General features: G+C 56.7%; 1 protein-coding gene across 1 annotated transcript; it reads left to right on the top strand.

Moving 5' to 3' along the window:
- Nucleotides 1-11,879: 11,879 nt before the first annotated feature.
- Nucleotides 11,880-12,898, top strand: LOC133929916 (uncharacterized). The gene has a single exon (XM_062376671.1). The coding sequence runs from the start codon at nt 11,984-11,986 to the stop codon at nt 12,578-12,580; it is 597 nt and encodes a 198-aa protein (XP_062232655.1). The 5' UTR covers nt 11,880-11,983; the 3' UTR covers nt 12,581-12,898.
- The last annotated feature ends 297 nt before the right edge of the window (nt 12,899-13,195 follow it).

Here is a 13,195-nt window from a genome sequence, read left to right on the forward strand (position 1 = left end):
AAAAAGTAGATCAAAGCCAGTCCTGATACTTGTAATTTCACCCCATGCTTCTCCAACAAACTCAAACAAGCCCCTTAGATCGCAGTGGTGGCTGTGGCTGGTAGGTAAACGATGTGCAAATGCTAGAAGTCTACGAGAACAGGGCAAAAGGATAAGAAGAGCACATGGATCGGATCGCATCGAACCCATTCCTCTCCACTGGCATCCTTGCTGCAGATTTAGGAAAAATTCCATAATATGATGTGCATGTATTGTTTATTTTGATCGTTTATAGATGGATGAGAGGGGTGGACGGTCAAGATAGATGATGTGTATGCAAGATGTTACGAAGTTGCATTTCCCTTGCTACAGGAGGTGGGGGATGCGGGCACATCCTCCTTACACGTGCCGCTGGGACATCTTCTCCTTCAAGAGCGGGGCTCATCGTCAGTCCTTCGCCACCCGCGGCGAGCGGAGCCCCCCATCGCCTCTCCACCCTGCCCACCCCCTGCAGCCACTGCTGGACCGACGGCCTCCCTCGGAGCTCCCTCTATAGTCGGAGACCCTAAATCCCCTCTAAAACCCAAACCCCCAACCCCAACTTAAAACCCTAACCTCACCGAAGTTCATGAAGGTCGTCGGAGTTCATGGAGCTCCGGAAATCCAGCATGAATCTCTTCGCCAATCCGGAGGTGAGGAATTCGACAAATTTTGTCCTGTCAAATCTGTCGACAGATAAATAGCAATTGCCTTTTTTTTTTCAATATAGTTGCTAAAGTTGAAGAAGTGTAACAAGACTTTTGTAGCAGTACATTTCTTCTGCATGTTCTTTTACGTACTTGATAAAATTTCGGGGCTATATTGAGAAAAAAAAAACTTGCAAACAAGTTCGGAATTTCACAAGACACATTCCAATTTGTAGCAGACTGCTTTTTTTGGAAGGCAATAGACTTTAGCAGGACACCGATGTGGGGATTTTTTTATTTATATATTTATAAAAATACATGTCTATTCCATAATATTACATCTAGCCTACCGTCGTCCGTTAAAAGAACAATAACAAGGTGTCGTATATTCAATGGGTGACAGCAAGTTACTCATTTAACAGGTGATACTTGTGGTGCTCATGGTGCAACGGTAAAAAATTAAATAATCTGGTCGATACGAAGTCCACATCAATATATCACACAACCAATAAATAGCACATTTGTTGTTACTTGTTGAAAATGTGACACGGCTCTATTGGAACCCACTGGAAAAGGCGCTGTCTGTTGTAGGTGACACCTTTTTCTACCGGCTTGTAAGTGTTGTTGCATGCATGCATGCGATTTTTTCTATCTCTTGAAGGTGTAGGAAAAGGCTTGGACTAGCTTTGCTTGCATGCATGTGACAAAGATCAGGTCTGACCATGTATGCAACAACATTGCAAGCTAAAAAATGTCGTCCGTACGGGTGACATATTTTTCAGTACATCCCAACAGCAAAGGAACGGGTAATACGTTAACATGGACGTCACATCGGTTAGGTATTTAATTTTTGATCATTGCGTTGTGTGTTTCATGAGTTATCGTTTGTTGAATGGATGATACTTTGTTGTTACACTTTTACGGACTGGTAGCCTAAATTTACAATATTTTGATATGAACGTGTGTGTATGTACGTATGTATATATATATACACACACGTGCGTAAGTACATATAAATTCCCGATATGGGTACGCCATTCGACCTAGTATTTGGGAGGAAAGCGGTCCAGCCATCCAAGTTTGGTGAATGGGTGTAAGGTCTAGAGGGGCGGGCCGGGTCATACGCTTTATTGTGAGCCATGGGTTGTTTTTTTAGGTTTTAGGTTGATCACACGGGTGTGTTTGGTTCCTCAGATGAGATTTTATAGACGTATTTGTCGGTGTATTCAGAACCAGGGGTCCCTAAGTCCCGAGACCCGGCCGGCCATCCGCCACATGTCACCATCCTGCAAGGTAGGAAGACGCTAAGTCCCGGGAGAAGGTGTTTGGGGCCGCCGCCTCTGGTTCCCGAGCACCCTAGTTCCCCGATGATCCGAAGTGCTCGGGAGAGAGTGCTCGGGGCTGCACGTGGCAGCCCCCGAGGACTCGGTTCCCCGAAGGTCCCACCGAAGTGCTCGGGAGAGAGTGCTCGGGGCTGCACGTGGCAGCCCCCGAGGACTCGGTTCCCCGAAGGTCCCACCGAAGTGCTCGGGAGAGAGTGCTCGGGGCTGCACGTGGCAGCCCCCGAGGACTCGGTTCCCCGAAGGTCCCACCGAAGTGCTCGGGAGAGAGTGCTCGGGGCTGCACGTGGCGGCCCCCGAGGACTCGGTGCCCCGAAGGTCCCACCGAAGTGCTCGGGAGAGAGTGCTCGGGGCTGCACGTGGCGGCCCCCGAGGACTCGGTGCCCCGAAGGTTCGCGCAAGATCATTCGACGACCCGAAGGGTCCCGTCGTCAGGGTGTCATTCAGTCAAAGGTCCAATGCCGCATTTAATAGGCACGCGCGGCCTGACATCCTGACATTCTCAGCTGCCCACGCCCCAATGTCAGACCCTGCCATGTACTGGCAGGGGGGGGAGGCGTGGGTCCATTAAATGCACGGGTCCCGTCCCGTTTCATCCGGGTGCCTCGGGATAACGTTGCCAGGATCAAAGCGCTCCGTCAGCCACCCCGTCCTGTCAGAAGGACAAGACGGGGTGGGCGCACCGGGCACCTCTGAGGCTGCCCGGTGGGCCCCTTTTATGGCGCCCAGAGGCTTTCGCAGCGGCTGGTGGTCGAATGCGCGCCGCATTTCTCCACCGCCCCTGTCACTTCGCCAAGATGAAATGATTACGCCTTTTTCTCCGTGGCACCTTGGCATTCGCGTCCCCTCTTTCCTATTCAGGATATGTTGAGGTCGACGCGCCTATAAAAGGAAAGGATGGAGAACACTAAAAGGGAGAGAGCAACAGCCCCCGACCACAAGACGACCAAGAGACCAGACAACCAACAATCTCCGGTGAACCAGGCCAAAGATAGATCGACAGACACTCGAACCAGCTCAAGTTAAGCTAGAACATAAGAGCCTCAAGCTCTTTGTAAACAGTTCTCCCCTTAGAACCAGATACCTCCTTGAAGAATCCCCTTCAAGGATAAATATAGCGCTCATACAGGAGTAGGGTGTTACGCCTCCGTGCGGCCCGAACCTGTCTAAAACCCAGCGTACCCACTTTTCCTTGCATTAGGGTGATCGTCTCCCACTAGCCATCGCATTTATTTCCGTTCCCGCTTATTTCCCACACAAGCTTTTCCAGGATCATCCCCCCGGCCGAATCTCTAAAAAGGGGTCTCTCGGGATCCCTGCGACAGGAGTTCACTCTCCGACAGCTGGCGCGCCAGGTAGGGGGGAATATCCCTGGATTGTTTGTTTCACTTTTTTTTCCACAGGAAAAGATGGCCGGTGGGCACCGTCTCCAGCGTTCCGGCTCCACTTCCAGTAACGGAGCGCTGCCCCACGACCGAGAAAGCCCCGTCGCTGCTGCGTGCCCACGGCAGCCGCCATCCACGCGCGCGGTTTTTCCCGCCCAAGGGGATCAAGGCGCTGGGCCCATCAGCGCCGCCGCCGCTGCCGACGTACTTTCCGACCCCCAGCAGGTGGTCGGGACCCCGGCCGCCAGGTCCGCCTCTGGACCGCGTCGGGTGCCGCCTCGGCGCAGGCTCGCTTTCAGTGAGGCCAGCCCAGGGAGCGCGTTGCTTGCAGCACATGCTCTCCTCAGACACCCGCCCGTTCAGGCCACGCCAAACACTCCGGAAGGTCGGTGGATGCAAGATGTCGTCGCTTTGGTCGGCACTGCTCGTCGCCAGGTGCAGGCCGGGAGTCCTCGCACCACTTCTCAGCACGGTGCCGCCAGAGCCGGCTCCTCAGCGGGTAACACCCGCACGGGCCGAGGGGTCTCCAGGCGGAGCGCCGTCCCCCTGGCCATGTCCGAAGCCCGGGACCTTCGTTTGCACCTTGACGAGCGGAGGGGCCACGAAGATGCCCGAGTCACTCTCGAACGTCAACGGGAGACCCGGCAGGGGGTTGGGCAGAGGACCAGGCTTCCTCTCTCCCGGCCCACGACCACCGGGGATCCCCGGCTCGCCGCTTCTCGCCACCGAGAACCCCCGCTCGTGCTGCGGGGTACGGCACCGGTTGCCGTGCCTTCACCACCGAGCTCCGCCGGGTGAGGTGGCCTTCCAAGTTCCGCCCCGAGCTGCCGGAGAAGTACGACGGGTCCATCGACCCCGTCGAGTTCCTCCAGATCTACACGACGGCCGTCCAAGCGGCCGGAGGCAGCGAAAAGGTGATGGTAAACTATTTTCATGTTGCCTTGAGGGGTTCCACCCGCTCTTGGCTTATGAACTTACCCCCAGGATCTATCGGCTCCTGGGATGACCTGTGCCACCAATTCATGGCCAACTTTCAGGGCACGTTCGCACGTCCCGGTTTGGAGTGCGACCTCCACGCCGTCCAACAGCAGGAAGGGGAGACGCTACGGCGATTTATACAGCGTTTCAGCCAGGTTCGCAACACTATTCCGCGAGTGGCCCCCCATGCTGTTATTGTTGCTTTCCGGCAGGGCGTCCGTGATGAGCGGATGCTCGAGAAGCTAGGTACGCACGAGATCGAGACCCCTGCGGAACTTTTCGCACTGGCCGATAAGTGCGCCAAGGCTGCGGAGGCCAGGGCGTGGCATGCTCCTCGCCCCGCTTCCGATCAGCCAAGTTCTTCCCGCTCTGATAAGCGGGAAAAGAAAAAGAGAAGGAAGCGCGAGGCCGCTCCCGTTGAGCTAGCCCAAGTCCCCGCTCACAGAGAGCCGCAAGAGCCCGATCACCGGCAAGAGCGACGGCCGGGTGTCGATCGGCGCCCCGTCAGAACCCCTGCTCGGGCTCCTCCTCGGGCCTCTGTGCCCGCGAGGGCCCCGGCACCGGCTAGGGCGCCAGCTCCAGCAAGAGCCCCGGCCCCTGGCCGAGCTCCTGCTCCAGCGAGGGCCCCCGCTCCCGCGGGGCCCGAGCCAGGTAAATGGTGTCCCATACACCTGACCAGATGGCACGACCTCACGGAGTGTCGTACGGTCAAAGGACTCGTAGAGCAGCGCCAGAGGGAGCGCGACGAGTCCCGCGGAGGAGGCGATGCCGAGGTCGTCCCCAACAACGCCGAGCTCGGCTTCCAGGAGCCCGAGCAAACCGTCGCCTTCATCAACGGGGGCGCTTACACACCCTGCTCGCGCCGTGGCATCAAGGTCATGCGACGCGAAGTATGCTCGGCAACCCCGAGCGAGGAGGCCACAAGACCCCTAAGGTGGTCGGATGCTCTGATCATGTTCAGCATGGCTGATCACCCCTCCAGTACTGTAGCCGTGGGACGGCTACCTTTGGTAGTATCCCCCACTGTCTGCAATGTCAAGGTCGGCAGAGTGCTGATCGACGGTGGCGCCGGCCTCAACCTCCTTTCCAAAGAGGTTTTTGAGAAGTTGCAAGTATCCTCCCGACGCCTAAAGCCGTCACTCCCCTTCTGTGGAGTAACCCCCGGGCACTCCCTGCCCCTCGGGCAGGTTGAGTTGCCTGTCACGTTCGGGAGCCGGGACAACTTTCGCACGGAGTGCGTCCTCTTCGATGTCGCGGAGCTCCCTCTCCCCTACAACGCCATCCTCGGGCGTCCGGCGCTCGCCAAGTTTATGATGGCCGTGCATTATGCATACCTTACGGTTAAGATGCCCGGCCCCGCAGGCTCTATCTCCGTGATCGTTGACTCCGGCGGCGCTGTCTCCTGCGCCGAACAATCATACATGGCTCTGGTCTCAGCGCAGGCCGAGGTTGATGGCTCTTCAGGGGGCCCGGGACCCTCTTCATCCAGACCCCGACTCGCCGCCGACACCTCTGTTCCAACGAAGGAGGTCGAGGTGGGCGAAGACGCTACCCAGGTTGTCCGTATCGGCAGCGACCTGGGCAGCAAATAGGAAAGCGCGCTCGTCGCCTTCCTCCGGGCTAACGTGGACGTGTTTGCCTGGCAACCGTCCGACATGCCCGGGATCCCTAGGGAGGTGATCGAGCATCACTTGCATGTGCGTCCGGACGCCCGCCCAGTGAAGCAGAAGGTCCGGCGACAGGCGCCAGAGCGCCAGGAGTTTATCCGCGAGCAGGTCCGCAAGCTCCTCGACGCCGGATTCATCCGAGAAGTCCTCCACCCCGACTGGCTAGCAAACCCAGTCATCGTCCCGAAGGCCAACGGCAAGCTTCGCATGTGCGTGGACTACACCGACCTTAACAAGGCTTGTCCTAAAGATCCCTTCCCCTTACCTCGCATTGATCAAATCGTAGATTCAACTGCGGGATGTGATCTTTTGTGCTTCCTAGATGCAAACTCTGGGTATCACCAGATTCGCATGGCCGTAGGGGACGAGGAAAAAACTGCTTTTACTACCCCGGTGGGGACTTATTGCTACATGTCAATGCCTTTCAGCCTGCGCAACGCTGGATCATCCTTCCAGCGCGCCATTCGTATCACTCTTAACTCGCAGGTTGGCCGCAACGTCGAGGCTTACATCGACGATCTCGTGGTCAAAACCCGAGACCGCGCCACCCTGCTCGAGGACCTTGCCGAGACTTTCAACAGTCTCCGCTCTACCCGCCTCAAGCTCAACCACGAGAAATGTGTCTTCGGGGTGCCGGCGGGCAAGCTCCTTGGTTTCTTGGTCTCTGGCCGAGGAATCGAGGTCAATCCGGAGAAGATCCGGGCCATCGAGCAGATGCGACCCCCGGTTCGACTCAAGGAGGTCCAGCGCCTCACCGGCTGCATGGCAGCCCTCGGGCGCTTCATCTCCAAGCTCGGGGAGCGAGGGCTCCCCCTCTTCAAGCTTTTGAAGAAATCCGGTCGTTTTGACTGGACGTCGGAAGCCGAGCAGGCCTTCCGCGACTTAAAGAAGTACCTTACCTCGCCACCCATTTTGGTGGCTCCCTCCCAAGGTGAGCCCCTACTACTTTATGTTTCGGCCACTCCACAGGTCGTGAGCATAGTGCTGGTGGTGGAGCGCGACGAATGTTCGGGGCCGGGTGCTGGGTCCCAGCTCCCAGAGGCCCCCGACCGTTCACTTATCCTCGCGGCTCCCCCTGGGCAAGGGGTCGAGCCCGAACACACTGCTCTTCCCAGCCAAGGAATCGAGCCCGAGTGCCCGGCCAGCCCCGACCATACCGCCGACCCTGGGGGCTGTGGCAGCCCCCCGGGTGGGGCCACCATCCGGGCCCGCCGGGTACAGCGACCGGTGTACTTCGTCAGCGAGGTCCTTCGGGAGGCCAAGACAAGGTATCCCCAGGCGCAGAAGCTACTCTATGCCGTGCTCGTCGCCTCCCGGAAGCTGCGCCACTACTTCCAGGCGCACAAGATCTCGGTGGTTACCACTTATCCACTGGGACCCATTCTCCGGAACCGGGAGGGCACCGGGCGCGTTGTCAAATGGGCGGTTGAGTTGGCGGAGTTCGACCTACACTTCGTCTGTCGCCAGGCAATCAAAAGCCAGGCACTCTCCGACTTCTTGGCAGAATGGACGCCCGTCCCCTGCGTCATCCCAGAAGAGATCTCTGCCTATCCTGGGCACGACGCGCCCGGGTACTGGGTTATGCACTTCGATGGCTCCCTCTCGCTGAAAGGCGCAGGGGCCGGAGTGGTTCTCACCTCCTCAACGGGTGAAGAGCTCCGGTACGTCGTACAGTTGCAGTTCCGCGCATCCAACAACATGGCGGAGTATGAAGGTCTCATCGCCGGCCTCCGGGCTGCGGTGGGGCTCGGGATTCGTCGCCTCCTGGTCAAAGGGGACTCCCAGCTGGTCGTCAACCAGGTTTCCAAGGAGTACCAGTGCACGGATCCTCAAATGGCAGCGTACGTGGATGCAGTCAGAAAGCTCGAGAGACGCTTCGACGGCCTCGAATTACGGCATATCCCTCGCCGCGACAATGCTCCGGCCGACGAGCTCTCTCGCCTGGCCTCCTCACGTGCGCGCGCCCCTGCCGGAGTCTTTGAAGAAAGACTCGCACGGCCTTCCGTCCTGCCTGCCGAACAGGATGAAGGGGAAACCTCGAACTCAATTCAGGGGACCCCGGCGGTGCCCTCAGTGGGAAGCCCCGTCAGGGCGCCGTCGTCCGGCGAGTGCGCTGTGCTCGCCGAATGTTCTCAAGATGCCTCGTGGATGTCTGACATCCGAGGGTACTTGAAAGAAAAGTTCCTACCTGGGGATGAGGCGTCTGCCGAAAGGGTTGCTCGGCACTCCAAACGCTATGCCATAGTAGATGGGGATCTCTACCGACGTAGCGCAGGAGGTGTCCTCCTGAAATGCATCTCTCGGGCAGAAGGTGGCGATCTTCTCGCTGAGGTCCACGAGGGCGAGTGCGGTGGCTATGCATACCTATATGTCGCTATCGACAAATTCACCAAGTGGCCGGAGGCGGTCCCAGTCGTCAAGGTGACCAAAAACACGGTGCTCCAGTTTATCCGAGGCATCACTAGCCGCTTTGGTGTCCCCAATCGGATCATCACCGACAACGGCACCCAGTTCACTAGTGCCTTATTCGGGGACTATTGCGAAGATCTCGGCATCAAGCTTTGCTTCGCCTCCGTCGCTCATCCTCGGAGTAACGGGCAGGTCGAGCGCGCCAACGCGGAAATTCTGAAGGGCCTCAAAATCCGGACCTATAACGTGCTCGCTAAGCACGGGAAGGGATGGGTAGACGAGCTGCCAGCCGTGCTGTGGGCCAATCGGACTACGACAAGCCGCGCCACCGGGGAGACTCCTTTCTTCCTCGTCTACGGCGCCGAAGCAGTCCTCCCCTCCGAGCTCACTCTGGGCTCCCCTCGAGTGCATGCATACTCTGAGGGTGAGCAGGAGCATCAAAGGCGCGACGACGTGGACTACCTGGAAGAGCGCCGGCGGCGTGCTGCTGTCCGGGCGGCTCGGTACCAGCAGAGTCTGCGGCGTTATCATCTGCGCCATGTCCGGGCCCGGTCTCTCGAGGTGGGGGACCTAGTTCTCCGACGCATCCAGTCGCGCGAAGGAATGAATAAGTTGTCCCCTGTGTGGGAAGGTCCCTTCACCGTGATCGCGGTCCCCCGGGCAGGTTCTTTCAGGTTGGCGACGGAGGAAGGACAGCCACTCCCGAATCCGTGGAACATCGAGCATCCCCGAAGGTCCCACCGAAGTGCTCGGGAGAGAGTGCTCGGGGCTGCACGTGGCAGCCCCCGAGGACTCGGTTCTCCGAAGGTCCCACCGAAGTGCTCGGGGCTGCACGTGGCAGCCCCCGAGGACTCGGTTCCCCGAAGGTCCCACCGAAGTGCTCGGGAGAGAGTGCTCGGGGCTGCACGTGGCAGCCCCCGAGGACTCGGTTCCCCGAAGGTCCCACCGAAGTGCTCGGGAGAGAGTGCTCGGGGCTGCACGTGGCAGCCCCCGAGGACTCGGTTCCCCGAAGGTCCCACCGAAGTGCTCGGGAGAGAGTGCTCGGGGCTGCACGTGGCAGCCCCCGAGGACTCGGTTCCCCGAAGGTCCCACCGAAGTGCTCGGGAGAGAGTGCTCGGGGCTGCACGTGGCGGCCCCCGAGGACTCGGTGCCCCGAAGGTCCCACCGAAGTGCTCATGAGAGAGTGCTCGGGGCTGCACGTGGCGGCCCCCGAGGACTCGGTGCCCCGAAGGTTCGCGCAAGATCATTCGACGACCCGAAGGGTCCCGTCGTCAGGGTGTCATCCAGTCAAAGGCCCAATGCCGCATTTAATAGGCACGCGCGGCCTGACATCCTGACATCCTGACATTCTCAGCTGCCCACGCCCCAGTGTCAGACCCTGCCATGTACTGGTAGGGGGGGGAGGCGTGGGTCCATTAAATGCACGGGTCCCGTCCCGTTTCATCCGGGTGCCTCGGGATAACGTTGCCAGGATCAAAGCGCTCCGTCAGCCACCCCGCCCTGTCAGAAGGACAAGACGGGGTGGGCGCACCGGGCACCTCTGAGGCTGCCCGGTGGGCCCCTTTTATGGCGCCCAGAGGCTTCCGCAGCGGCTGGTGGTCGAATGCGCGCCGCATTTCTCCACCGCCCCTGTCACTTCGCCAAGATGAAATGATTACGCCTTTTTCTCCATGGCACCTTGGCATTCGCGTCCCCTCTTTCCCATTCAGGATATGTTGAGGTCGACGCGCCTATAAAAGGAAAGGATGGAGAACACTAAAAGGGAGAGAGCAACAGCCCCCGACCACAAGACGACCAAGAGACCAGACAACCAACAATCTCCGGTGAACCAGGCCAAAGATAGATCGACAGACACTCGAACCAGCTCAAGTTAAGCTAGAACATAAGAGCCTCAAGCTCTTTGTAAACAGTTCTCCCCTTAGAACCAGATACCTCCTTGAAGAATCCCCTTCAAGGATAAATATAGCGCTCATACAGGAGTAGGGTGTTACGCCTCCGTGCGGCCCGAACCTGTCTAAAACCCAGCGTACCCACTTTTCCTTGCATTAGGGTGATCGTCTCCCACTAGCCATCGCATTTATTTCCGTTCCCGCTTATTTCCCACACAAGCTTTTCCAGGATCATCCCCCGGCCGAATCTCTAAAAAGGGGTCTCTCGGGATCCCTGCGACAGGAGTTCACTCTCCGACAGTATTGTATAAGTAGACTGAGTAGAGTCATGTTTATTAAAAAATAAGTATTTGGTTGAAAAAAGAGTGTTTGGTTTGTTATATCTGTTTGGATAAGCTAAGCTGAGTTTCTGTTTAGTTGATTGAATCTGAGACCGTATGAAGAGCCTGTATCCATAAATAGATACAGAGCCTGTATCCATCAGATCAGAATGAGGCTACATATTTATAACTATCAGGCTAGTCTGTAACATTAGATGCTGGAGTCAAACGAGTTTCTTTTTCAAATTCTGCACATTCGTTAAGCTAGAATAGATAAGATAGGGAAACCAAACATATCCCTTCAACTCCTGGGCTCGCCGGTGAACTAGAAACCTTTGAAACTTAACCCCTTCATCTAAACTCATTGGTGCTGGTGCATTCACACAGTTGCTGAACTTTTTTAGTTTTTAGGCGTGTGAAGAATAGGAGGATTGAAAAGAGAGAAAAAAAGCATCAACATGCGTTCTGCAGGTGGGTGGGTGGTGGCCGTTTGCCATCAACCCTCTATTTTATCACCCTCCTACTAATTAAGCTGGGCCATATCTGCATTTTATTGGAATTAATCTCGACTCGTGCTAACGCTCTCTAACAGAACGGATCGAGAGATAATGGGGAGCTGTCCCCACCTCAGCGCCCTAATCAGGGGTACAACCAACGTTGGTTGTAGTCCCGTTCCACACGGCGTAATAATAAAAGGGGAACACCGAGGCTCGTGGGTTGTATTGATCTCATATAGCTAACGCACACCTTCACATACTAAAATCGTAGACCGATCTAAAGGGTGCGCTGCAGTGTAGTGAAGGCCACCATCGGACTGCTCCGAAGATCTCCGCCAAGCTCGCCCTCACGCACAACCACATCTACATCACCTGCATCACGCCGGTGACAACAGCACCGATGATCTGCACGGTGTCAAACATCATCATCACGCACGGCTACGCCTACATCACACTTCTTAACCTCATCTGATGGTGTCATCAAACGTAGGTATACATCCACTCTTCCGTTGTTATGAGATGCTTGATCCTAGAGCTAATGCATCATATTAATTAGCTAAAGATTAGACATAATACATCTCACTTCAAAACCTGATCCAACCCAACGTTGATCCGATCACGCAAAGTTGCTTGATGCTGTGGCTGTGATCAGCGGTCATGATTAATCCATCTGCAAGAGGTTTAGCGCCTTGCTGCATGCGCCAAGCGCCGCGTATAAGTAAGCCCATGGTGCAGAGGTGCCCAGCCAGCCACTGCACCTGAGCATGGGACGCGTCAGAGGCCCAAGTCTGAGTACGGAGAGCAAACGCGAGCACTAGCAGGAGTGCAAGGCCATGGGTGACGATGACTTCACCTTCGCCGTCGTCCTGCCGCCGCATCTGGCTGCAGGCGGTGGCGTCTTGCCCCGCGGCCGCATGAGCCCACTGTACCCAGTCTTCGGCCGGCCGAGGTCACCGCCGCGGCCCCCGGAGCCGGAGACGGCCACCGTGCGGGTGCCGCTAGGGCGGCTTCTGCTCGTGGACAGGGAACCGTCGCCCGCGCAGCCACCGGCGAACGACCTCGCCTCGGTGCCGGCGGAGGTGTACTGCCCCTGGTCCCCCGGGTGGTCGGCCGCGGCCGCGGTGTCCCCGGTGCGCTGCCGGAAGAGCGGCTCCACGGGGTCAGTCCTCCGGTGGCGGCCGCGACTCGTCGGGCGGAGCCAGAGCGACGGCAAGGAGAAGTTCGTGTTCTTGAACACCAGCGCCTCCGGGTCCGAGCGTCAGGGGAGAACTGGCGACGGTGCCGGCGGCGGCCACGCCTGGAGCTATTACGCGAAGGGCGGTGGCGGCGGCAATGGTGCGCGCCGGAGGTCGTTCCTGCCGTACAAGCAGGACCTCATCGGACTGTTCGCCAACGCCGCCGTGTTCCGGCGGAGCTACCACCCATTCTAATGTAGTGTACCTATTCACGGTGTCGTTCTAGTTATCTTCATATACGTATACAAATACGTAGAGTGATTAAGTTGGAGTGCTATACTGCTATGTGATTGATTGGTAATTTTTGGCTGCTTTGTTTGTTAGTAATGATCAAATTGTAACTGAGCTTGTAGCAGGCTACTCGCAGTGCAGTCAGTGTGTGGTGCACTCCATTTTATTTAGCACTCTAGGTGTTCTTTTTTCCTATTTTGCTTGGAGTGATGTACGAGACGTACTGTTCTCGGTAATAGAAAAGCAGTGATGAAAAATTCTCTAGTTCTTTATTTTATTTTATTTTGCTATGGACGTTCTATCTTATATCTTCTTCTATGGGTAACTTGATATATAACCCACGTTGAATCTTAAAAGGAGGGGCTCATCCCCTATCAGCCGTCACTCCTCTATAGCTCTATCTCTATTTTTTTTTGTAAGAGAAGAAATAGTAGAAGATGGAGATGAGATGGAAGAGTAGGAGAAAAAAGAAGATCAACCGCTCTCTATGTCTTCGTTGCATCCATCATTGCACGTAACTGATTGTTAACCTAGTGTTACATGATGCACTGCAATGTGTACATGTTTCAGAGTTGATTA

This window comes from Phragmites australis, chromosome 9, assembly GCF_958298935.1.
Source record: "Phragmites australis chromosome 9, lpPhrAust1.1, whole genome shotgun sequence".
In the NCBI taxonomy this organism is placed as follows: Eukaryota; Viridiplantae; Streptophyta; class Magnoliopsida; order Poales; family Poaceae; genus Phragmites; species Phragmites australis.